This window comes from Mirounga leonina, unplaced genomic scaffold (genome assembly GCF_011800145.1).
Source record: "Mirounga leonina isolate KUSES-001 unplaced genomic scaffold, KU_Mleo_1.0 Mir_174, whole genome shotgun sequence".
NCBI classification, from domain to species: domain Eukaryota; kingdom Metazoa; phylum Chordata; class Mammalia; order Carnivora; family Phocidae; genus Mirounga; species Mirounga leonina.
The window spans coordinates 44,933,327-44,958,387 of record NW_023270451.1 but is presented as its reverse complement, the minus strand read 5'-3'; the positions used below and the strand labels follow the sequence as shown (position 1 = coordinate 44,958,387).

The window sequence follows — 25,061 nt, the reverse complement described above, 5'->3', positions numbered from 1 at the left end:
CAAGCAAAGCTCCAGGGCTGTGGGCAGACTATGTGCCAGTCTTCCTGTCGGCTCTCTTTGGCCCCAGGAGTGGCAGGAGTCTCCAGCCTGGTGTGGAGCCAGACGTGTCTCCCTCACCTCATGGGAGCGTGGCTTAGCAGGGGCCTGCCTTCCTGTGTCCCCTTTTCCAACCCTGTTTCCGACCCCAGGCCTTTGCACCGCCCATTCTCAAAGATCTAATGGCTTCAGGGAAATAAAAAAGCAGCTCTTCTAAAATGCGGCTGACATTCTTTTTTTTTTTTTTTGTCTTTATTTGGAATCATATGAACCTTAAGGGCACATTTTCAAAAACCAGTCAAGTAGCAGGCAAGACACTAGAATAAAAAAGACAAAAACAACCCCCCCAAAACCTCAGTGATAATTAGCAATGCTGCCTTAGGAGCAAATTTTCTAAAACTAAAAATATTCCTCCAAAGTGTCCCATTTTCCCTGCTCTTTTTTTTTCCCCCCACCCTAGGAAGTCTGGCTGACTCATCAACTCATTTCAGAGCGGTTTTCACTGGTGGTGCCACGGTTGTGTTCACCATCTGAGTACAGTAGGAAGCACAATGGTTGCATTTCTTTAATTGAAACATCTATTGTGTCAGTGTCTCTATTCCCCTTTCACTGGGTGATGTCCAGAAAGAGTGTGCTGGAATGTGCAAAGGGTAGGCGACAGCATGAAGCTGATTTTGCTTTTTCATTTTTGACACAATCACACAAAATAAGAAAGGGCTTGCTCTGCAGAAGAATTGTCTTTTGTCTCTGTCTCTAGGGCTTTGTCAAGGCTCATCTTTTCTCTCTTCCAACCTGGCACGGGTCCCCTGGGAGGGGGACAGGCTCAGTGCAGGCGGCCCCTTTAAAACCTCGACGATTAGCATTAGGCAGTGCCCACCTTGAGCAGCATGCCTCACCTTGTGCCCCACTCTGGACATTCTTATGTTGTTACGTGGCCTTGGCCCCCGAAGTCGTGCTAGCTGACGGATCTGTTTTATTAAAGGCAGGGTGGGAGTGGCCGTAGGGCAGCAAGCCGGTTTGCTCCTCTTTCTCTGCAGACCTCTTCAACAGCTTCATCACCAAAGCCGAGGCCAGAACCATCCCTGGAAAGACTGATCTTTTGAGTGGTGGACGTGTTCTTTCTTGTTTCTGTTTTCTGCTAGAAATCTGACTATGAATTTTGACTTGATACTAAATTGTTTTTGTCATGCTGAAAGAAGATTTCAGGTGCTGTTTGGATTTTTTTTTTTTTTTTTTTTTCCTGGTGAGACCTTCCCTGCTGCCTCCAATCGCATTTACTGTCTGCCTCATTAATGAGGTGGCAATTGTGAAGGTCGGTGAATTTTATTGTAAAAAGAAATGACTGCCTGCAGAGTTCACATTCTAGATGGCTGACTTTACAAACTTTAGCTAATTACCTCTTGTGTAAACGTTTCCTATTTATGAGGTTTGCCCCCAGACGAGGATCTTAGATAACCAATCTACATGAGACAAGCATGACCATCTGCTTTGACCTGGGTGTGATCAGTCACATTCCAAACACAATGGAGTGTGTGTGAATTGCAGCCACAGAAGGGTCCTTGTTAGGCCCAGGCTGCTGTAGTCCATGACAGAGATGCCCTAAGGGGGGTGTGTTACAGGTTCACTGAGGCTTGGGCGCACTGCACCCCCCCCATTTCCCCATCTCCCTACCCACGCGCTGTGTAGCATATGAGGGGATCTGGTGCTTTGGCTTTCAGCCGAGTGCTTAGGAGGGGCTGATTTGGCCCATCTGGCTAGTTGGGCATCTCCTTTCTTCCTCCTCATTCTGAGTTTGGCAAAAAAGTGTCAAGTTGGCTGCAAATATTTTGAACTCCTACGAAGACCATATGGTCTTTTGGATTCAGTTTTCAACATTTTTATCAGTCAGTACTTATTGAGCTCTTGCAGTCCTATTACTCAATGCCATCGCAGTAGCTACCCTGAGCGTCACAGAGGAGGGTGTCCCCGGACCATGAACACACCTTTGACATCCCCATCTCTCTCTCTTTTCTGGCTCTTACCTCTTTCTGGAATACCTTGATGTCTAGCCCATTTTTCAAGATCAACTCAGATGTCACCACTTGATAAAGCCTCTGTCACTTGGATAATTTTCCTCTTTCTTTGAACCTGTATTATGTCCCTCTGATCTTTGCTGCTCACTTATTCCTTCATTCATTCCTTCATTCATTCTTTCAAAAAAAGATCTATTGATGCCTAGTGTGTACCAGATTTCAGATATATCAGTGAACTAAACCACGGAGCTATCTCCCTGCCCTTACGGCGCTTATCTTGGAGCTGGGGGAGATGACATAATGAACAGCATATGCAGTACATGAGTCAATTGTACAGTATTTTGGAGAGGGATAAATGGAATGGAATGTGAAAAAAAAGCAGGATCAGATTGATCAGATGTACAAGGTGGGAGGAAGGGGAAGATGCAGTCTACATTAGGTGACATAGGCGTTACAGCTTCAGTGACAGCTACTGAGGTTGGGCTGGTGGCCGTGGTAATTTGCATGTGTACCTTCTCCTTCTTTCCCAACTGAGAGGACAGGAATTGGGCATCCTTACTGACTTATCTGCCAGTAGCACTTAGCACAAAATGCCTTGTGTGTGGTTTGTGCTCTGTAAATGGTGATATGGAAATGAATGTGTAAAAACGAATTTGAAGACAAATAAGGAAACCCATTCTATTTTTTTTTTAAGATTTTATTTATTTGAGAGAGAGAGAGAGAGAGAGAGAGTGCGTGTGAGGGGCCGGGGAAGGGCCAGAAGGGGAGGGAGAAGGAGGGGGATAGAACCTCAAGCAGACTCCCTGCTGAGCATGGAGCCCAACGTGGGGCTCAGTCTCCAGACCCTGAGATCACAAACTGACCCGAAAGCAAGAGTCGGATGCTGAACTGGTGGAGCCACCCAGGCGCCCCAAATAAACCCATTCTTATTTTTACTTTTTTCCTTCCCTTAAAAAAACCTTTACGATAAATCTGTAAAGAATCTTAAGGGGCGCCTGGGTGGATCCGTCGGTTAAACGTCTGACTTTGGCTCAGGCATGATCTCAGGGTCCTGGGATTGAGCCCCTTGTCAGGCTCCCCACTCAGCGGGGAGCCTGCTTCTCCCTCCTATTGCCCCTCCCCCTGCTTGTGCGTGCGCTCTCTCAAACAAATAAATAAAATCTTAAAAAAAAATCTTAAATTCCTTCCATATTTCCTCATTATTTTCAAGACAGAATTTGTCACTGGAGCTCAGTGTGCACAGGGGTTTTGGAAAATGTTGGTCAAATGCCTGAACTGCTTTTTACATGAAAAAACACAATTATAAGATATAAATTTCAATTACAAATTAGAAGAGCACAGAGGACCATAGTTTGCTGCTTTGGCTAGGTTTTTGCTCTAACAGAATCGTTTTTCAAAGTAAACAACTTTTGGGAACTGAATAGGGGAGAACATTTCAAGAGTGTATTTTATTATCAGTTTGCCATGAAAAACTCAAGAGTCTCTTGAGAGTCTCTGGATTGAATTAGCTGTAAGTTTACCAATATTTATCAAGTGAAACAACATTATCCCAGTGCAGAGTGACACCCCACAGGGATTATGAGGATACGTGTCTCACCTCATCAATGAGTGTGCATGCCACACTCGTTTCAGCTCTTACCTAAGGTTTAGAGATTATGGAAAATCAATGCAAAATAACTTTCTGGGCTGCATTCAGTCGATATAACTGGGTCTTGAAGCAGAAAAAGATCCAAGGCCCCAGTTGAGCCAAGGCTTTTCAGTGCCCAATTTAAAATGTAAACGGTTGCTGCCACTGATAAAATTCTCCCCCGAGAGCCAAAGAGCTCTGTGTAATTTAGAGCCCTGAATTCCATGCTGCATCCACCACACGGAGGATGTCCTAGACTGATAGAGTGCCAGAGTCAGGAGGCCCCTTACGGATAACCTAGCTTAGTGGTTTTCCAGTTTCTCCAAGGGAGCTCTACCATGGGCCCAATGTGGGGAGGCAGAGGGATGAACCAGCAGGCCAGGCTCTGAGTGAGCTCGTCCCATGCCCCATCTTCCATTTGCCTCAACACACTTTGACCACTTTTATTATCTTCACACTTCTATGTAAGAAGTCGTGTGAAGGCAGGCTTCTGAGGCGAAAGATCGTTTGATCTAGAGTAGCTCACTTGTTTTCCAGGTAAAGACACGGCAGCCAGGAGAAGGTTGGATATACAACACCAAGGGGTATGTCTTGCAGGCCTGACCACAGTTAGAGACATGCCCTTTCAGGACAGTCTCCTTGTGTGTCCACTGCACAGGCTTAGTGTGTGAATCAAATGAGACAGACAGGGAAGCACAGTGTATAGGAGAGCATTTAATGCATTCGTTAAATGTTAAATATTATCATCATGTTCCCTTTTCTACCACTAGAGCAATTGTGGAGGTTGTCAAACTGGGTTCCAGGGAGCCCTTGGGATCATTGCCAGGGGCATAAGAACCCCCGTTCTTCAGGCAACACATTTTCCCTTCAATCCACTTTCTATGTTAGGCCTCCAGGTAAAGTTCCTTCTATAGTAGGGCTCTATAACTTTATTTATTTATTTATTTTTAAAGATTTTGTTTATTTATTTGACAGAGAGAGAGATAGCGAGAGCAGGAACACAAGCAGGGGGAGTGGGAGAGGGAGAAGCAGGCTTCCCGCAGAGCAGGGAGCCCGATGCGGGACTCGATCCCAGGACCCTGGGATCATGACCTGAGCCGAAGGCAGACGCTTAACGACTGAGCCACCCAGGCACCCAGGGCTCTATAACTTTAAAGAAGTTTGAAAACCACTGATCCAGAAGGATTTTTTTGCCTATGAGAATAAATAGCCATGTATGTGTGAAACTCCGGTGCCCTCTGTGCCTACTGAATTGACCAGACAGAATATTTGGGGCAGAGGTTGGCTGAACACCTGGTTGAGGAAGATGACTGCTGGATCCGTGAGCACTGTGGGTAAACTGAGCTTGAGCCAGAGACCGACACCAGATTGGCAACGCACTTTGAGCTGCGTTGAGACTTGGGGTGTTTTTTAAGTCTGGTGTTCCTGAGGCCTTTCATTTTTGGGGGCTCTGTTTGTAACTCATGTGGTGGGTCAGTGTAAGTACCAGGGTGGAAACTAAGTGGATCCTGGCAGGTGATGGTCTTTTCTTTCCCGTCTTCGTTTTTCAGTGCACTTACATTTCAATCGACCAAGTCCCCAGGACCCATGCCATTGTGATAAGCAGACCTGCCTGGCTTTGGGGGGCAGAAATGGGGGCCAACGAGCACGGAGTGTGCATAGCCAATGAAGCCATCGATGCCAGAGAACCTGCCGCGGAGACGGAAGCCTTACTGGGGATGGATCTGGTCAGGTACACGGTGATTCTTTGGAATGACTGCTCACAACAGGCGGGGAATGGGGACAGGATTTATGTTCCTCCAGACCTCATATTTTGTAACACAAGCCTCCCAAAGAAGACGTGTGCCTTTTGATACGAAGTTCAAGGTGATAGGACAAAAAGAGAGTAGATTACAATGGAATATTATTAAAGCAATGAAAACGAGCCAAGTGCTACATGCTTGAATTTTGAAGACATTATACTAAGTGAAAGAAGCCAGACGCAAAAGGTCGCATGTTGTATGATTGCATTTACATGAAATGTCCAGAAGAGGCAAGGTCATAGTAGTAGAAAGTCGATTAGTGGTTGCCTGGGGTTGGGGATGGGAAAATGGAGAGTGATTCCTAATGGACATGGGGCTTCTTTGCGGGGTGTTGAAGATGTCCCAAATTTAGATTGCGGTGATAGCTGTGCAACTTTGCAAATATACTAAAAATCACTGAACTGTATGTTTTAAGTGGGTGAAGTTTATGGTTTGAAATACATCTGAAGTATAGGAAAGAAGAAAGGAATCATATAAAATACATAAGATATAAAGGAAAAAAGAAGAGACAGATGTCCCTCCTGTCCCCTCTTTATTTCTGTCGTCTGTTTCCCTTTCCCTGCTCTGTGTTACAGCGGGGAGCAGACGTGTGCGCTTGGTGGGATGGGGATCTTTGCTCGTTTTCTGTTGCGTCACAAGCACCAAGAGTTGTGTGCCTGGCCTGTGCTGGCTGATCAATGACTGGGTTTGGACTGAATGACCAAAGGAGAGGGTGGGCTGGAATAAAATGACACTCTGAAATGACTTTCTTTTTTCTGGGATCGTGAAATGCAATAGAATCATGACTAAGTTGAAAAAATATTGGGCTGGGAGCCAGGGGCCTTGGTTTTCAGTGTGAATACACCAAGTTATAACACATCTCTGGCCCACAGTCTCTACATTTGTTTGAAGGGAGGCCTTAGATTGGATGACCTCTAAAGAACCTCCCAAAGCCAACATTTAATGCAGAGGAGTAGAGGTTTTTGACCCTTTGTAGGCTGTGTAGGGAGGAAGTGCACATTTACGCTGAGACCTCTGTGGTCTGTAGCTTCCACCAACCGATGGACAGGTCTGTTAACCTTTCAGGAAAGGGCCCAGTGAGCTTGACATACGTGTGTGAGAGTCATGGGCTGCAAATAGGGATTCTCCCAAGGATTTACCATGAAACAAGAATTTGAATTTGGGAGCAGCTAAATCCAAGCCCCAGAAAAACCTGGACCAAGCACACACTTTTGAAGGATCTGAATTGTACCGAAGGTAGATGTCAGAGCGAGACTCTAACCTTGGCCCAGTAAATTTCATCCCTTTGCCTGCCCTGGTCATGCCCATAATGAGGTGAAGCAGCCAGTGTGGAAGTAGGCATGGGGGCCAGAAAGATGCTGTTCTGGTTTTGAATCGCATGAATCTGCCCCATCTAAGAGGCCAGACCACTGTGAAAGGCTTTGGAACAGACGTCTTGACATCGGGTGACTTATGACCCTAGACTGCTGTAGCCCTAGCACCTCTGCCCCCCGTCGGGGCCGGACAGCATGGAACCCCGCTGCTGTTCTCAGTCTGTGGAGCAGGCTGTCCTGTCCTCGCCCCATGGCACCGAGGCGAGGTGGGAGGGGCCGGGTGGACAAAGGCGTATTGTTTCCTGTGGTCCCAGCCCGGGGGTAGGAGAGTGAGATCAGAGTCGTGTCTGTGGATGAGTGTCGAGGTCCTGCTTGCAGATGTTGTGCGTGGAGGGCACAGAAGTCAGCGTGGGAGGGCAAGTGCATGTACTGGGCGTCTCAGGGTGGAACGCGGCAGGCGGAACAGCGGGACAGTGAGCTAGACACTGCACAAAAGAAGTCACAGCTTCCAAAGGCGGGGTGCCCCTGGCTAGGTAGCACATGCTCCTAGCACATGTTTGCATGGCCAAATCGGGAGCCCTACGGAAGCCCTGGGGACAGGCTTCTGCTTGGAATGCATGCATGGGGCAATGTGACCAGAGGCTCCCAGGGACCTGTGGAGGGAGGAAGGGGGCACAGCTTGGGCAGACCTGTAGAGGTGCTCATAGCACACTTCTTTGCTCTGGATCTTCAAGATCGGATGAGTGCTTGCTTCTGCTATTCCTCTTTGGAGAAGACGACACTGACCAACAGAAAAGTCTACTTAATCCGATCTTCTAATGAGTTTATTTTTTATCACTCTCCTAAGGTCTTAGGGTTCAGCTTTCCAAATCAGTGGGTTTGTCACCAAGTCTTCCTAAATAAACTAAAATTGAGAAATGCCCAGTGAATTGATATATAATGATCTGACTATGAAAATAAGCCTGTTACAAGAATACGTCTGTAGCATAATCTTTTCCTCTCCCTGGCAGCACGGGGAAAGTCTCTTCAAAAAGAATCAAGCCGGGTGAATTTTAGTAACGATTGGTCTGTTGTCAATTCCCCGAGAACTGGCTGACAACGACCATCTTAGCAGGCACCGCTGCCTCTGCTCCAAAGTTCTTGTGCTCCTGGCCCCAGAATTATAATGTGGAGGAAGAGATGGATACATGGACGTGTGCTAAGCACGTATCATGTGCCATCCTCTTTCGAATCAGCCTGAGAGGGACGTACTGCCTTTTTGACTTGACAAATGAAAAAATCAGGTTTCAGAAAGGTTAGGTTACCGACGGTCATGCTGCCAGTGGGTGGCACAGCCAGAATTGGAAGCTGGCTCCCTCTCTCTCTCTCTGAGTCACTGTTTTTCTGCCAGAGGGGGCTGCCTCTCGAACGTACCCACCACCTACGTGGGCCTGGGCAGTTGTGCTTATATTTTCACATTCATTATCTCATAAACCTGTCCTCAGAGCAACCTGATGATGTAGGTACTTACAGGTGACATAAATTTGAGTTCAAATATAGTACACAACTCGCCCAGGGTCGAGCAGAGGGCAATATCTGTGCCCTCTTTAGGGGGCCAACTAATTGGAAGGCTGGGAGGAGACTGCTGTGTCACTTCAGAAGAAGGATGTACTTTTTGATAAGTGAAGCTGTAAGCCACAGCAGTAGAGGGAGGCTGATAGGTCGGAGGAGAGACATGTTGAAAAGCACGGATGTCCCAACCAGGCACCCATTCCTAGTGAGATCTCTGAGTAAATTATATGCACCGAGGACAGTGGCTGGCTATGGAACACTTTTATTACCAACCCACATACCTGGCGTCTGAGATTTCCTTTTGCCCAGAGGCAGGAGGGAGGATAAGCCCCAGAAAGGGGGTCTTGATAAGGCTGGAGCTGAGCTGGCCAGTGCCAAGGGAGCCAGAGTTAGAAAAGGAACAGAGAGGGCGGGCGAGCTGCCCTTCACAAGGGAGAAGCCGCTGGGTTCCTGACTCTTCCGTCTGTGTGGGAGGGGGGTGCCCAAAGACAGAAAACACCCCCATGGTTTTGAGCCGAACGTGGGAGAGATGTATCCTGCGTTCAAGCGGCGTGATCTGCGTCTCGGCCCGCGGACCGAACGTGTTGACGCGTGTTGGCGCGCTTTGTCCCTCGGCTTCGTCCCAGTCTTTGGTTGGCGTGGCAAAAAGCACATGGTAGGAAGGGACTGAGGTATACCTCCGGTTTTCTTGCTCCAGGCTTGGCTTAGAAAGAGGAACGACAGCTAAAGGAGCCTTAGATGTCATCGTCGCCTTGTTGCAAGAACACGGGCAAGGTGGGAATTACTATGAAGACGCAGACTCCTGCCACAGCTTCCAAAGCGCGTATCTGATCGTGGATCGTGAGGAGGCCTGGGTGCTGGAGACCGTGGGGAAGTACTGGGCTGCCGAGCAGATCACAGGTGAGCCCGCGTGGGTGTGGCGGCCGAGGCGGGTGCTGCCCGGGCGCGTAGGAATCCCGCCGCTGACCCACACCCTCTCTGTGCCCGACCTTGTCTTCTGGGCTCTGCTTCTAGGGAGAAACCTGGGGCGCGGGGATGTCAGCCCTTGGGAGACACACCCTTGACATCTCTTATTTTGTCTTTGCTTTCTGGGCAGGACCCAATTTTGAGTACCAGCAGTTTCGTGACCCAAATGGCTACTCTGACTTGGCCAAAGGAATGGTGATTTTTCCCATTCCATTCAGTCAACGAACCACTACGACAGGGAGCTGCCCCTCGTCACCCCCAGCCCCGTAGCTCCTTGTGCTTGGAATGTTCCTCCGAAAGAGGAATTTGGATCCGTGTGGGGACCATTGACTGCCTCTGGGCCGACAAGCTCATTTCTCTGTGAGACAGTGTTTCTAGAAAAGCAGAGGACTAGGGAATGCACTCGGAAGGGTGGAGTGCCCATTCAGTGGTTGCTCCGTGCTCCCTGTAGCATTTGTTCTGAGACGGTTCTGAGGGAGGACATGTTAGAGGGGGCTGTGGTTGTCCTGTCTCATCACTTAGCACCCTCATATCGGGGAGCGGCTGGCGTCCCAGAATGGGCTAGAGGGTTTCCGAGAGGACTAAGGCGTTCTAGGAGCGCATTGGCCAGTGAAGCCCCGCTGATATTCCTTAGGACTGAATGACAAGCACATGGACCGGGCGCTGCCGTTTCTCCCCACCTGTGTTCGTGGCAGACACAGCTGGCCGTTCATAACACTCTCCCGTATGGGACCTATACTTGGCCTCTGTATTTTTCTCGACTGAATTTGCAAGGAAGTCTCTTCCAGTTGCTCAGAATCGATGCTAGGGATGAAACCTGTTTTCCATCTCTGCCTTAGGGGGGATTGGAACCAAGTCGCACCTGAGGTAGAAGCAGAAGATCTACTGCAATAGTTGAGAATCAAGCCCGTTGTTTTCTGTGGCCTAAGTCAGTGCGGTGATCAGGGTTGCGGCAGACGCGGGTATGTTGGGTCCCGAACGAGGCTGGCTTGCGGTGCTTGCCTGGAGGAGGGCAGCTTCTCCGCATTCTCACAAGGGCGCCCTTGCAACGATCGTGGAGAGTTTCTGCGCCGCCGCGTGCCCAGCGTCCACCCACGTGTGCCCTCAGGACTGCTGGGGCCCGGGTGGGCCGCCGGGTCACCAAGCCTCCTGCCGCGCAAGAGCTTCAAACTCCTTTCCCAAAAACGTCCTCCTAGGACGAAGCCTTACTATCAAATGGTTCCATCAAGAGGGCTAGTGGTCCATGCGGATAAGGCCGTCATAGGTTGCTTTTCAGTAGAACTTAAAACTTTATGATCTATACCTGCCTTTCAAAAGCTTAGCTTCCCTTCAAGATATAGCTTAAGAAAATCCATCTCCTCAAAATGCGTGTTGTCTTTCACCAACTATTGACATAAAACCCCAGCCATTCCTCGGCCTCATTGATTTCATGTCTTCGCCCCCCACAGCAGTGTGATAGCAGTAGGATTTCGTGAGTCTGGCCCCTGAGTGCTCACATGCCCGAAAGCAAACGTCTACTATAAATCAGCCCTTGAGGAAAATATTGTCTGTGGAGTTGTTCACAAGACTTTTTTGATAGCTTCGTGTGAAGAATGCCAAAATCACTTATTTAGGCCAAAGCTACTTTTTATTTTTAATTTTTTTTTTAAGATTTTATTTATTTGCGAGAGAGAGAATGAGAGACAGCATGAGAGGGGGGAAGGTCAGAGGGAGAAGCAGACTCCCCGCCGAGCCCGATGTGGGACTCGATCCCGGGACTCCAGGATCATGACCTGAGCCGAAGGCAGACGCTTAACTACTGAGCCTCCCACGTGCCCCGCCTCTAGAATATTTTGTCTTTGTGATAAGAAAAGAAAGTAGTATACTCTTTTTTTTTTTTTTTAAGATTTTATTTATTTATTTGAGAGAGAGAGAATGAGAGACAGAGAGCATGAGAGGGGGGAAGGTCAGAGGGAGTAGCAGACTCCCCGCTGAGCAGGGAGCCCGATGCGGGACTCGATCCCAGGACTCCAGGATCATGACCTGAGCCGAAGGCAGTCGCTTAACCAACTGAGCCACCCAGGCTCCCTCTTTTTAATTTTTTAAAGTAGTTTTCTTCTTGTGTTGTCCTCTGAGAAGATGAATGGCAGAGGGCCAATGCCCATCCGCTAGGAATCCTTGTTTTGGAAGAATGAGTCAGTGAAGTAGAACATACTGGAAGAACTCAGTCCAGTACTGGCCTTGTCTCTAAGAACTGGTTTTCAGCAGTAATGGCTTTATTGCAGCTTGTGGCTTGAGCTCTCCACTTCATTCTCCAAGAATTTAGAAGATCAGCATGCTCCCTGGAAGCAGCAAATATGGAGGGCCTTTTTGAACTACAACTCATAACTTCTTAGTGTTCTAGACAGCATCTGGGAGCTTGAAGGCCAAGTCATCCTCAGGGTATTTGCGGCTGAGGCTTGGGAGGAGCCAGAGCGAGAAGTTCTGGCCTCACCCTCCTCCATCAAGCCCAGTGTGCTCTGAGTGCAGGTGTTTCTGATTCTAGACTTCTTTAGTCATACTTATATTTTTATGAGAAAAATATCCCCGTAGAGTTTCCATGCTCATATACATGGATACACATGCACACACACACACACACACACACACACCCCTGATAGACTCAGAGACACATATATTGACAGGTGCATTCCAATCTTTTAGAAGCACTCATTATCAGTGCCATTGTGTTTTTCTAAATGTTGGGGCTCGAAAAAAAAAGCTGAATGAAGAAGTATTCATATTTGTATTTTCCAAAGATGATGTATTTGGGCAGAGGGTGGTGGTGTAGAGTGTTCCTTCAAGTGGAGGAAGGTTGAATTGGGGAGGAGAACTCTACAGTTGTGACATTCATAAGTCGTCTTAGTCATGCCATGTCTCTTTCAAGAAACCGTTCGCTTCTCTTGTAAGTAATAAATGCTCGGGGCTTATTTAGCCATAATGAGGGCTTCTTCACATGTTTCCTTTTGAATGTGAATTGTAGATCAAGTGACCATTGCTCATTTAAAATGTGGTAATGCCCTGTCAGGACTGGTCAAACCTTCTGGGAGGTCTCCTTAAAAGAGGACCAAGGATTGTGTGTTTCTGTCTTCAAAAATAGAATCGATTCCTCTCTGTAGTTAAAGTTGAATTGCAGAGAAGGGATTCCCTGTAAATTTCCATTTCTTGACTAAGTCTTTCTAAGCACATTTCCAACTAACGGGGCTTTGTACTCTCTACAGAGGGAGTGAAGTGCATTTGCAATCAGCTTTCACTCACCACTAAGATCGATGCAGAGCACCCTGAACTCAGGAGTTATGCTCAGAGTCAAGGCTGGTGGACGGGAGAGGATGAGTTCAATTTTTCTCAAGTTTTTTCTTCAGCTGATGACCATCTAGACCACTGTGCAGGCAAAGACAGCATAGACAAGAAAGAAGGTGAGTTTGCATATCCCTTATGATTCTCCCTCTCATACCTGTTGTCTTATAGCTATTTCAGAGAACTTGTCTGATCTTAGGAGGGTGAGCAAAGAGGAGGAGATGACAATAGACCCTGTACATAGAGACCAACCCGTGTTGACGCCCCTGAGGAGCTGGCAGGGTGACGACATGTATCTCTTGTTGTAGGACGCTTCCTTATCCATTGAAGGTTCTTCTCCTTCTGACATTATTTTGCCTTTAAACATCGGTGTCTTTATGATACTTATTGCAGGCTTCCTTCTACCTCAGCCTTTGTATATTTGACTTATTGTCTTCTGTGTTTACCTCTCTCATTAGCTTGCTGGGCCTTGAGGGTGGGGCGCTGTCCTTTATTCATCGTGGGATCCCCTTGTGGTGCCCATTATAGTCTTTTGCTCCGTGAACATGTATTGAGTTGAACTGTTGACCTGAATTCTCTTCCCAAACCCTCTGTCTTCCCTCCAGTTATTGACTCAATCAGAATCCAAATTGAGGTAAATGTGGTGACTGGATAGCTTGTTACTTTGGTGTCTGAGTGGAAACCCTTCCAAAGAAGCCACTGTGGCCACATGTTATATTTGCCAGTGATATTTGTGTTTGGTCTTTTGTAAGTTAAACCTGTAATCATTCAGAACGGGGGTTGGCAGACTATGACCCGTTGGCAGCCAGAATTTTATTGGAACACAGCCATACACACTTATTTAGGAATTGTCTATGGCTGTTTCCATGTTATAGGAGCACAGTTTCACAGTGAGTTACAACAGGGATGGTGTGGCCCCTAAGCCTGAAATATTTACTATCTGGTTCTTTAAGAAAAAGTTTGCTGACACTTAATACAGAAGAACACTTCAAGGACTTTTGCCCTGGAGCTTAATTAATGGATTCAGGGTAGGAAGGTAAGAAAGTATCCATTTTAAAATGAGAGCTGAAAAAAAAAAAACCCTAAGAGTTAAAAAGAAAACTAGCTTGATAAAAGTATATAATACCAGATGTGACATAGTCCCACCAAAACATCAAACCTAAATCTGATGAAGCCTCTGGATCTAGCTACTAGTTTACAGGAAATACAGAGGATGGGGGAACATTAAATGAAACACCAGGGAGTGCCATCTGCAAAGTTCAGACTGTGGGAAATTCTATAGGAGAAACGGCCCAACAAATAAAATGCAAGGAAGTAAAGCGAGAGGCAGAGATTAGGGGAGATTTGAGACATTATTAACCTATTGGATCCTGATTTAAATCAATAAACTCATTTATGAGACAATGAGAACATTTGAACACTAGGTAGTTGAAGAAATCAAGGCTTTTATAGCTAATATTTTTAGGTATGACATATTATAAATAGAAACTTACAAAAAGGATTTGAGTTGTGTTAGTGAAGTTTAAGACACCTTTTCCCTATGTGATGCTTTGATTCCATCTTTCTGAACACAGACCGTAAGAATAGTGTTTTAATGAATTATAATCAGAGAGAGAAAATGTAAAGCTGGGGTCCTGTGTAGTTAAGGAATTGTTGACACGTTTAATTGAAGTCAGAGCCAATAGTCATAATGGCTCTGAATATTCTAAATACTTCTCTGTGTGAATCTCTGCCATTGCAGAGGCCATTCTCCAAATATCGTATTAACTCTAACCAGCAAGAGTGTACAAGAGAGCTTGCTTAGTGGTGTGCATAGATTGCATGTACTTTCCTATGGATATCATTCTATTGCGTACTGCCTTTGTTGAGGAATTGCTAAGTGCTCCAACAAAGACACTCCAAAATAATATGGCTTAAAGACAATGGAAGCTTATTTTTCTCCCATGTTACAGTCTAGATGTATATGGATAGTCCAGGGCTGGTGGGTTATTCTGCTTGAACACAGAATTTCCATCTGTGGTCCACTTGCAGGCATGTCCTCGGCAGCAGCAAGAGGAAGGGAAAGGTGAAGGGCAAACTGTCCTTTTTACGGGGGTGACGAGAAAGTTGCACATATCATTTCATCTCCCATTGGTCAAGATTTGTCATGTGGCCACACGTAGCCGCAAGGGAAGCTGGGAAATGTAGTCTGTAGCTGGGCAGTTAATGTTCCCAGCTATCCATTCAAGGGTTCTGTTACTAAAATGGAAAAGGAATGAATGGATTTTGGTTAACAACCTGCCACTGTTATAGCTTCTCTCTTTCTGTCTTTTTTATTTTTTCTTTACAGAAAGCATCACTGTGCAGACTATGATCGACATCTTGCGGGACAAAGCCAGTGGAGTCTGTGTAGACTCCGAGTCTTTCCTTACCACAGCCAGCGTAGTGTCTGTTCTGCCTCAGAACAGAAGCTCGCCATGCATTCACTACTTCACTGGGACCCCAGATCCTTCCAGGTTTGTCTGAGACACAGCTGTGCTGGCAGAAAGTATGTGCTTCCCTTGAAAGCTCATCCAATAAGTATATACTATGTTACTGTATGTCCCCTTCTGTAGCTGAGTCACATTGTTCAGTTGTGGTCAGTGTGGCTGATGAGCACAAAGAACTTTGACTAAGGGAAGCTCTTGGCTTTAGTCACATCAAATTTTTTTTTTTTTTTTAAGTAGGCTCCCTTCCCAGCATAGAGCCCAGCACGGGGCTCAAACTCATGCCCCTTGAGATCAAGATCCGCGCGCACTGAGATCAAGAGTCAGACGCTTAACTGACTGAGCCACCCAAGTGCCCTTAGTCACATCATTTTTATGACATTCATGGAATCAAATTGTTTTAAATTCAGCAAATATGTATTGAGTTGATATCATGGGCCAGGTGTTGTGCTATATTTGAGGGATGCAAACACAAATAACCACACAGTGAGACAGATGCAGAAATGCCCAAGATTTATCAAAGCAGTCAGTTCCTATAAATTAGAGGACAAAATGGTCCAGAGGCCGTGCAGATGGAAGCAATGTCAAGTGCATTGGCCGCTTCCTTAAGACGTTGTGTTTCAGGGGGTTGCTTTCTGCCCACATACTTCAGCAAAGGGGTTGTATTGTTCAGTGTTTAAGAACACAGCCTCTAGAATAAATTGCCAGGATTTTGAATTCCATGTGTCTCACTTAGTGGCTGGTAAGTTACTTAACCTCTGTAAGCTTGAGTGTCTGGACTGTGCAATGAGGATATCACTGGCTCCTACTTTGTATGCTTGTTGGGAGGATTAAATGAGATAATCCAAGTAAATACACAGTAGGTTTAACTTCTCTTTATTAAGACTATCTCTGATTTGCCAGGCAGACAGCAGTCCCTCTCCCTGGTAGTGTTCAGTCCCATATACCACAAGTCACATCATCAGTGGCTTAGACACAACCATCCAATGGTTTCTGATTCTGTTCATTATCAGAATCACTTGGGGGAGTTTTTGAAAAGTACAGGTGCCTTGACCCAAACCTATTGTGTCAGAATCTTTAAGGTGGGCTCAGGAATCTGTCAACTAAGACTGATCCTCAGCCTGGAAAACTCTAGAAGACTTTCTATTCCAGTAGTTTCCCTGGTAATTTTTAGGGGTTCCATTGGCTGAAAACCATTATCACTGTTTGGATATTGGGTGTCAAATCTTTGACTGCTACCAGGAAGTCTGTAGCTGTTCAATTTCATTCCTTCCAGCCAAACGTATTTATTCTTCTCTTATTGTTCCAGGAATATAAGACAGTGATGGTGTCTAGCTAGGGACTGTTTCTTAGATGACTCAGGGGAAAGCCCAGTACCTCTCTTGACCTTTTGGCCTTACTTTTTCTTTTCTTTTTTTTCTTTTTTTATGTTTAGAGAGAGAGAGAGAGAGAGCGTGTGTGCAAGTAGGGTGGGGAGGAGGGGCAGCAGGAGAGGGGGAGAGAGAGAATCTTAGGCAGGCTCCATACCCAGCAGAGAGCCCAACGCGGAGCATTGTCTCACAACCTTGAGGTCATGACCTGAGCTGAAATCAAGAGTCAGACACTTAACTGACTGAGCCACCCAGGCGCCTCTCAGCCTTACCTTTAAACTACTGCCAATATCGGGCGCCTGGGTGGCTCAGTTGGTTAAGCAACTGCCTTTGGCTCAGGTCATGATCCTGGAGTCCCAGGATCGAGTCCTGCATCAGGCTCCCTGCTCTGCAGGGAGTCTGCTTCTCCCTCTGACCCTCCAGCCTCTCATGCTCTCTCTCTATCATTCTCTCTCTCTCTCAATAAATAAATAAAAATCTTTAAAAAAAAAAAATAAATAAACTACTGCCAATATCAATTTCAGCAGGACCTGACTATTAAATTCAGTATAAGCTATTAGTTTTTCCTTCATTCATCTATTCATTCAACAGAACTTATTAGGCACCTACTATATACCAAATATCATGCTTGTTGGGTACTAGGGATGAAGTATGTACAAGGTAACAGGTGGCTTGGAGGAGATGATGAAGGAGCAAGCTTCACGGAGGAAGGATCCCTTGAGTGCCAGGCATTCTGGAAAGAGGAAGAGTCTGTTGGGTACAAAAAGTAGGAATGACATTTTGGTAGAGGGAACATGCGCAAATGCAGAGAGCCCTGAAGCAGTGTCCTGTTGTAGATTAGGTTTCCGTCTCTCCTCCACCCCCCACTCCTCCAGTAAACGAGCCCAGCCACCCTTGCGTGGCCCCTCTGCTGGCCTCAGCTCCGTGGTGTTCCAGCCAGCCTCCCAGGATGTGCTCCTGTTTGATCCCAGCTGCCTCCTCTTGATCTTATCTCCCAGTGCTCGATGCTTGGTCTCATGGATGGCCCCGCTCTCGCCCCCTTTGTGGTCCACCAGCTCTGGGGTTCGTCCTCCCCTGTCGTCTGGGCTTGCCCTCGTGGACTCTGACTCAGCATGCCCCCATCGCTGGTGGATCAGCCGCGTCTTGAGAACACTCTGCTGGCTCACAGGGGTACATGTGGGCACTTAGAGCCCTACTTTAAAGTGACGGGAATGCTCTGCCAACGTCTTTGGACATGTTCATTGGGGACCAGGTGCCTTTGAGGGAGTGGGTTGCACCAAAGAAGGCCTGTACCACCCCTTTTGCTTCTGATGTCTCAGGCACCTGCTCCAACTGTGCTTAGAAGACGGGGCTCTGTGAGGCCAGGGCACTGATATAAGGAATGCCATTTCCTAGACTGAAGTACATGGTCTCTCGTACAGTTCTAAACTTGGGCTGGGAAATAGCCTTCTGTTGCATATGGAAAATGTCAAGTGATTTTTAAAAGAAAATTATTCATGGTTAAATTAATTGAAAAGACCTTAAAGAAGATTAAGGGCTTTCCGGAAGACATTCATTTCTATCTTCCAGGGCTAAGTGAGCGGCATTTCTTACTGTGACCATGAGAACTGTCACATATTGAACATTTCCATGTGTCTCTCTAATTGGGCATGTTTAACATTTTGTATTTTGTCAGCAGGAAACATAATTACCTACTCTTGGGTTTTTAAGTGGTAAACCGGGGAAATTTTAGCTGGCTTCTGCTGACGCTAAAAACATTAGAGAGATGATTTCAGGAAATCATTTCAGAGCAGGGGGCTTGCAGAAGATTATGATCCTAGAGCAAGACTGTGTTCTTTATCCCTCCCAATTCATGTTTGGAACCAAAGGATATGATCTGACTACTCTGTCTGCTTCAGTATGTCTCTGCCCTTTGCTCACTGCATTCATTACAGATCCTTCTCTTGAAATAATTTGTTCTCGCATTCTCTTTTTCTCTTTCTCCTTCCTTCCCAGTATGCACCAGGTACTGTGCAAGTTTGAGAGCTGGATGGAGATGCAGAAGTCAGAGATTGAGAGATACAGGGAGATGCAAAAGACCTTTCGTTAATTTTACTGAGAAGGCAGATTCTGTAACACTGATGTTCTGCTGAGTCAGCCGGCGCCTCTGTCACCCACGTTGTGACACCGACTGGCGTTAGCACTCTGGTTCTGACCTTTGTAAGCCATTTCCTTGGTGGAAGCCGGCACTTGCCAAAGTTTCAGCGACATGAAGAATTGGAAGGGGAAAGAGTAGAGAGGCCCCTTAGCACTTTGAGACCGTGACATTCGGAGTCCCGCAGGGTGCTGGAGCCAGCGAGAGCTGATTATGTGCCTCTCTTGCCAACCCCTGTGTTCAGTGACATCACACTGGGAACTTGCCATGGGTTACACCACAGAAACTGGCAGACATTGTGGGTCAGGGCTTATTTGCTTCAGATACAGTTGTCCGACCGGCACATCACCCAGAGGCCCCCAGCTCTGAGAAAGCCCACAAATACTCAACGTACTGGATGGATCAACCAGGAGGGGGAGAAAATTTAAAAATTTTCCATTTTAAATATTAGAAGGCTATTTCCTAACCCATTTCTCTCATTGTTTTAGGCTGTGTACTTAAGCCTAGGAAATAGAAAGTAGAAAGTTCTAGGAAAATACGGTGTTTGGCCTTCTTTAACTAGTGGCAAAGAGCAGGGGAGATGCAAGGGACCTGGAGTATGTGTGCGCGTGTGCGTGCACGTGCGTTTCCTCTTCTTCTCCCGGTGTACTAAGCTTGAGAGGCTAAATTGGATTAACTGAGACTGTCTCATCTGGTTAATTCAAATGTAGCGACCAGTGGCACCTCTTTGTTGGTGAACACCCTCCACAGCCTATGTAAATACAGCTCTGGTGCCATGCAGGGCTCAGACGGCCACAGAGCTGAGGCCCCCGTGTAAAATAGCCACCCCCCCACCCCCCGCAGTTTCATCCCAGATCCATCCAGCACCGTCTCTCTCCCACCCTACAATTTTGACTTCAAAACCTTTCAGAGTATCTGGATCCAGCCCTAAGCTTGTCATGCTCCGAAAGTACTAGTTCGCTCTTCCTCTCAACAGAAAGGCTCTTCACTGGTAGGTCCTGCTCTCAGCCAGGTGTGGTTGTGACTGTGTAACTACAGTGACTCACAGTGAAGAGCCAGAATGACCCATGCACAGGGACACCTGCAATTGAGAGAAAACTGGCTCTTCTGGGTTCTTCTGAGCTTGGTTGAAAGTTTAGCAGATTCATCTGAGCGGGAGCCTGTGCTTCTCCCCGCCGTGTGCCTGACTCCCCTCCGCGGCTCTGCCGGGGACTCCAGGGTGCCGCATAAGCCTGGCTTAGTCGCCACGGGACTGTCTGCACCTTCGGTGAGAACAGAGCCATGTTTGAGGTCAGAAGTGCTGGCTGGCCGCTGATAATAAAAATTCCAAACCCCAAAGCACAGAAAGTATTCTGTTTTTCTGCACAATGTGTATAAAAACCCAACAGAAGGATATATAATGGTGAGAAGTAGTGGGGAAAAACTGACCTCAGCTTTGGACATCTGAATGTAGTTCTCCATCTGCCACTGACTGGGAACGTGCCTGTGCACCAAGCACTTAGCTGCTGTGAGCCTTAGTCTTCTTATCTGTAAAATGGGATGGGAATTCTTGCCCGGCCTTGTTCATTGCTGTATCCTTAGCACCCAGAGCAGGTGTCTGCTACTCAGTCATCACTCAACACATATTTACTGGTAAATGAATGGATAAATAGGAGTACCAGGAGAAGTGAATGCAAGCACTTTGAAAATTATGATACACTATAAAATGGTAGGGGTTTTCATGGTAATCGTGTTTTGAAAGGGAAACAGATTTTTTTTTTTTTTTTTTTAACACTGGCTCAGTGCATCTATCATGAGGTTTTGGAAGACAGAAAGGACGGATAAGGCAAAGATGCCTCTAGGGGAGTGTGTTTCTTGGCTTTGGCTCCAAGTGTCATCCAAGGCTAACATTCTGCAGACCTCTGAGCCAGACCATGGAAGCCCCTGCTGTGTTTCCTGTCATCAGACTGCATCTTAGACCTGAGATCTGTCTCAGGGAGAGCTGACGGCTGTGGTCACGTGGTTTCTTTTGTGTTGCTCATGGCTTCCTTTGTTTAATTGTCCCTCATGAGGCTGGATTGTCCCTTCAGAGCAGCTCAGCCAGCTATAAACCTCCTCATTAACCAGGCTGCGGGGCTGCCCTTTGCCACTGGAAGCGCTCCCCCCTTCTGGGCCAATTATCTTGTGTTCCTGTCACAGCACACTGTGGAGGGGCTGAGTGACCGGAGCGAATTCCAGGGTAGGTGGCTTCTCCGAAACCGAGGACAGAGCAGAACTGGCTTTCTGGACCCCCCTCAGCTGTGTCCTGCCTCAGAGCCATCCCTGGGACAGCCTGGCAGAGCTCCACAGTATGACGAAGTGTGCCCTGCCCTGTCCAGGTGGCCTGGGAGGGGTGGTGCCTCATGACCCCGGTGGCAGTTTCAGCTTTGCCACTGGCTGGACATGTGACCTTGGTCACGTCATTTACTTTCTGGGTCACTAGTGAACATACATTTGATCAAGGGGCATTTAAGAAGCTACCCTTTGAGCTTTAAGTGTGGGAAAATGGCAGAGATTCTCCTCACCTAGTTGGAAGTTTAGTGTGATTTTCTGTAAGGCTTGGCAAGAAATCAGAAGGTTTGGGGACCACTGAGTTATCCACTTTCTGCTTTTTTTGGATACGTAGGCACAAATAATGAAGACTGAGTTATAATTCCCACATTCTGACTTAAATAAATATTAGTATCATTGCAGTTTGACATGAGCAGTAATTTTTATTCAATCTCAAAATATCTCCCTTTAACCACTTGACAAATCTATGCCTCATGTTTTTAGCAGTTGAGGATGCCAGCTTCCTCACAGACTTTGGGAAAAAAAATCCGTGGAGAGCTTTGGCTGCTTTAGAGTATTATGGGAACCTCCTCATATTTACTACTTATTTTAAAAAAGAAAACCGATAGATGAGAAGGATACACATATGGCACCTCTTGTCTTAAGAAAGCCACCAGACACCCTTACTGATGATGTTAAACTAACCTCCACATTCTAGCGGGTGTGGAATGGGTTTGAAGTTACATGGAGTATTCTGACTTTTACTACACTATTATCTTGGATATTGGATGTGGAAGACCACGACTGTGCTTACCATGAACTTCTTGAAGTCAGACTCACAAGTTCATGGGCTGCACGACATACAAAGAGAAATTAAATAACAGGTTTAGAAGCTGGAAGGGACCTTAGAGATCATTTTAGTCCAGATGAGGGACAGAGAGGGAACACAAGTATCCCCATGTTTGGTCAGAGTAGAGAGGGGACGCCCACCCTCATCCTGAGCCCAGCCCATCCTCAGTCCCAGTGGGCCTCACTGTCATGAGTCAGGCAGATCTGGGATCTCCCAGACTGTGCCCCTCGGGGTCCCCAGAGCCACGGTACTCGCCCACGGGGCCACTATGCCAGAGTGGCCCTGAGAGGCATGGTCAAGTAAAGCCCTGCCAGAGGTCGAGCCTGTGCCAGCCCCATCGCTCAGTGTTAGCCCGTGGAAGTCATTGCTCTGGCCCTTTCTGGCCAGCCCAGGCCCTGCAGCTGAGATGTGCACTGCACAGGCTTCGGGCTGTGCCCGGCCCCGTCTCCCACAGAAGGGTCTCTGCGTTGGCCGGGGAGGCTGCAGATGAATGTCGGCTGGTGGACGGTATGATGCACACGGACTTTTCAAGAGCCCCGCGTGCTGTTAGCCCTGAAGGGTGGGGTGCTTGCCTGCTGTGAGGTCAGAGACCAGAAGGACCCAGAGGCAGTTAGTTCTGGATGGCTCTGTGCGGGACTCTCCTTCCTCCTGCCATTTCCCTCCTGCTTCCTTCTCCCCCTTCCGTTACCCTTTTCCAGTGACCCCCTCACATAGCAGCCCTTCTGCAGAATCAACCGCATGACTCATTGGATAATTCAACGTTATATAATCAGAATTGCTTTAGACCCTTTAAAGCTTTGCATCGATTGCTTTCACCTTCAGGGTCATCCATGCAACACTGAGTAGAAGGGAAAAGGACCGATGTATGTTCAAGAGGCTGTAGGAGGTGGCCATTGGCAGTTTGTGATCCCTCTGTGCGGGGTAGCCCCACTCCATCCTGGGCGGGGCGGGTCCTTGGGCGGCCTTGGCCTGGTGGAAGTAGCTGGCATGCTGTGTGCTTCCCAGGAGATGGGTCTAGTCTCCTGTAAGTGTCCGCATCCCCTGCGAGAGCCAGGTACCTGGCACCTATCCCTCATCAGTGCCATCCACTTTACCAGCGGGAGGCATGAAGGTCTCACTGCTTTTAATATTCACATTACCTTAGCCGGAGCCCAGTCTGACAGAGTGACTTCAGGCTCTTCCTTCCTCTCCTGAGCCCTCCTTCCCTTGATAACCTCAGGGAACCAATCTAAGAGGTCACTTCTCCTTACAGGTTTCCCCCACTATCCGTAAGTTTGCTTTACCCCACTTCGCTTTTAGGAGAGAGGGACTTAGTACGGTACCTGTTTTCACTAACCCCAAGAAATCCCAAGAGGATTTTTGCTTTTAGGAAATGGTAATTGCTTCTTTGCCTTACACCACTTTGGCTTATGAGAGGTTTCCGAGGAATGTTCTACCTTCAGGAACACTCTGCCTTCGGATAGCTGGGGAAACCCAGCTGTGCTCCTTAGACTTGGGGTGTCAGGAGTCCCCGGGGGACCTTGTTCACATGCAGATTCTGATTCGGCAGGATGGGGATTGGGCCCGAGGGCGATGCTGATGTCTCCCATCCGACGACACAGTGTGGGTAGTGCGGGTCATCGGTTCCTGGCTCCTTGCAGATCACGGCGCACCTGGAAGTGTTTGTGTGGCACACAACGGCACGGCTGCTGTGGTCCCCTCAGCCCAGGCCCCTCATGCCCGGGGGTCAGCATCCCACCTGAGTGGCTGAGGCGCGCCCGCTAAGGGGGGAGAAAAGAGCCCCAATCCCAGCAGTACCCATGGGAGTCTGCGTGGGGTCTTCTCCCTCCTCTTGTTATCGCGGCGCCGCCCCACGGTGCGGCTGAATGGACGCGGCCCACCCTCAGGGCCCGGGAGCACTGCTTTCATCTGGCACTGTTTGCTCTGGGTGCAGAGAGGAGGAGGCTCTCTCCTTATGTTACACTCAGCTGTGGTCTCCGCGTGCCCTGTTGGCTTGGGATCCCCGGATGCCGTTTTTTAGAAACATGGCTCTGTTGGGGTGTGTGTGTGTGTGTGTGTGTGTGTGTGTGTGTGGACATGTGCCCAGCTATGCACAGATGTGTGTGCGCACACAGCCATTTTTCCGAAGGTATACCATCGTGGCAGAGAGCTGAATGAGTTCTTGCATTACTCACCTCCTATGCCCAGAGCTCCTCTTTCACACAGCTGGGCTTCTGTTTCTCTGCAGTGTGTCCTCTCGGGGGACTCTGGGAACATTTGTGGCATCTGCAAAAAAGGTAGAACCTAAAAAGAAAGAGAGAGATGGGGCCTCAGAGCGTTCCATTCCAGGAGGCCACTGTCCAGCGAGCCGTGGTAGAGAAAGGCAGACCTCTTTCAATGCCGATAGATGGCCCACTGCACCCTCTTCTCTGGACACTATGTGTCTGTTTGCCTGACTTTACGTAACTGAAAGGGGCCTCTCAAATGGTCTTCCCAGAACAAAGCAAGTCTGTTTTGATGTCTCCTTGCTGTTAATAGAAGAACTTGCAGCTGGTAAATGACAGTTTTACTAAAATATTTACTAAAATATGAAGTGGTGTCTCTGTCTTGGCACCCACCCACCACCCACCACCCACCACCCACCAAGAGCTGGCTCAGGCAGTGTTTGCTGAATGAAAGGACAGTCTGGTGTCCTCAAGCCTCAAGCTCAGTTTAGCTGAAGCACCCCTCCTTTCTCTCCAGGTCCATATTCAAGCCTTTCATCTTTGTTGATGATGTAAAACTTGTCCCCAAAGCACAGTCTCCTTGTTTTGGGGACAACGACCCTGCCAAAAAGGAGCCTCGGTTCCTGGAGAAGCCAGACCGCCGGCATGAGCTGTACAAGGCCCACGAGTGGGCACGTGCTGTCATTGAAAGCGACCAGGTGAGCTTGGCAACGGGCCCGCAGGGGTGGGGTGGGGTGGGGAGGGGCAAGGCCTCGAGAGGGGAGGCAGGGGAGCGGTTATGGAGCTCATCATTTTCCTCCTCGCCAGCTTGCCTCCTTCCAGAAATCCAGATACCCAAGGCCTTTCCTAGAAGGCTGCTGTTAATTTTTCCAGCCAGCCTCTAGAATCCAAATGAAACAGCCTCCACTTGTGATGTTGTTCCAGAACTCAGTGGGCTCGAAATATCCCTCTTTCATTTACTGTTTACCTGGGAATAACAGAAATGTGCCGTTCTAGTAGGGATAACTTCTTTCCTGCTGTCTAAAAATCTTTGTATACTTTTGGGGGTAGAAAGTTGTACAAGCTGGCAAAATTTTATTTAAAGGTGCAATCCTATGTTATTAAAAAAAAAAGTAATCCTTTCAAAA

At 47.6% G+C, this 25,061-nt stretch overlaps 1 protein-coding gene across 5 annotated transcripts in view; it reads left to right on the top strand.

Moving 5' to 3' along the window:
• The window catches only part of SCRN1 (secernin 1), a 113,448-nt gene that overhangs the window by 52,797 nt on the left and 35,590 nt on the right, over positions 1-25,061 (top strand). For 4 of the 5 annotated variants that reach the window (XM_035020823.1, XM_035020824.1, XM_035020822.1 and 1 more), the window contains 5 exons: positions 5,226-5,407; positions 9,039-9,241; positions 12,547-12,741; positions 14,952-15,117; positions 24,452-24,632. In XM_035020823.1, coding sequence (XP_034876714.1) covers positions 5,226-5,407; positions 9,039-9,241; positions 12,547-12,741; positions 14,952-15,117; positions 24,452-24,632 — 927 coding nt within the window. The remainder of the gene's footprint in view (positions 1-5,225; positions 5,408-9,038; positions 9,242-12,546; positions 12,742-14,951; positions 15,118-24,451; positions 24,633-25,061) is intronic. The other variant, XM_035020826.1, reaches the window with a different exon arrangement.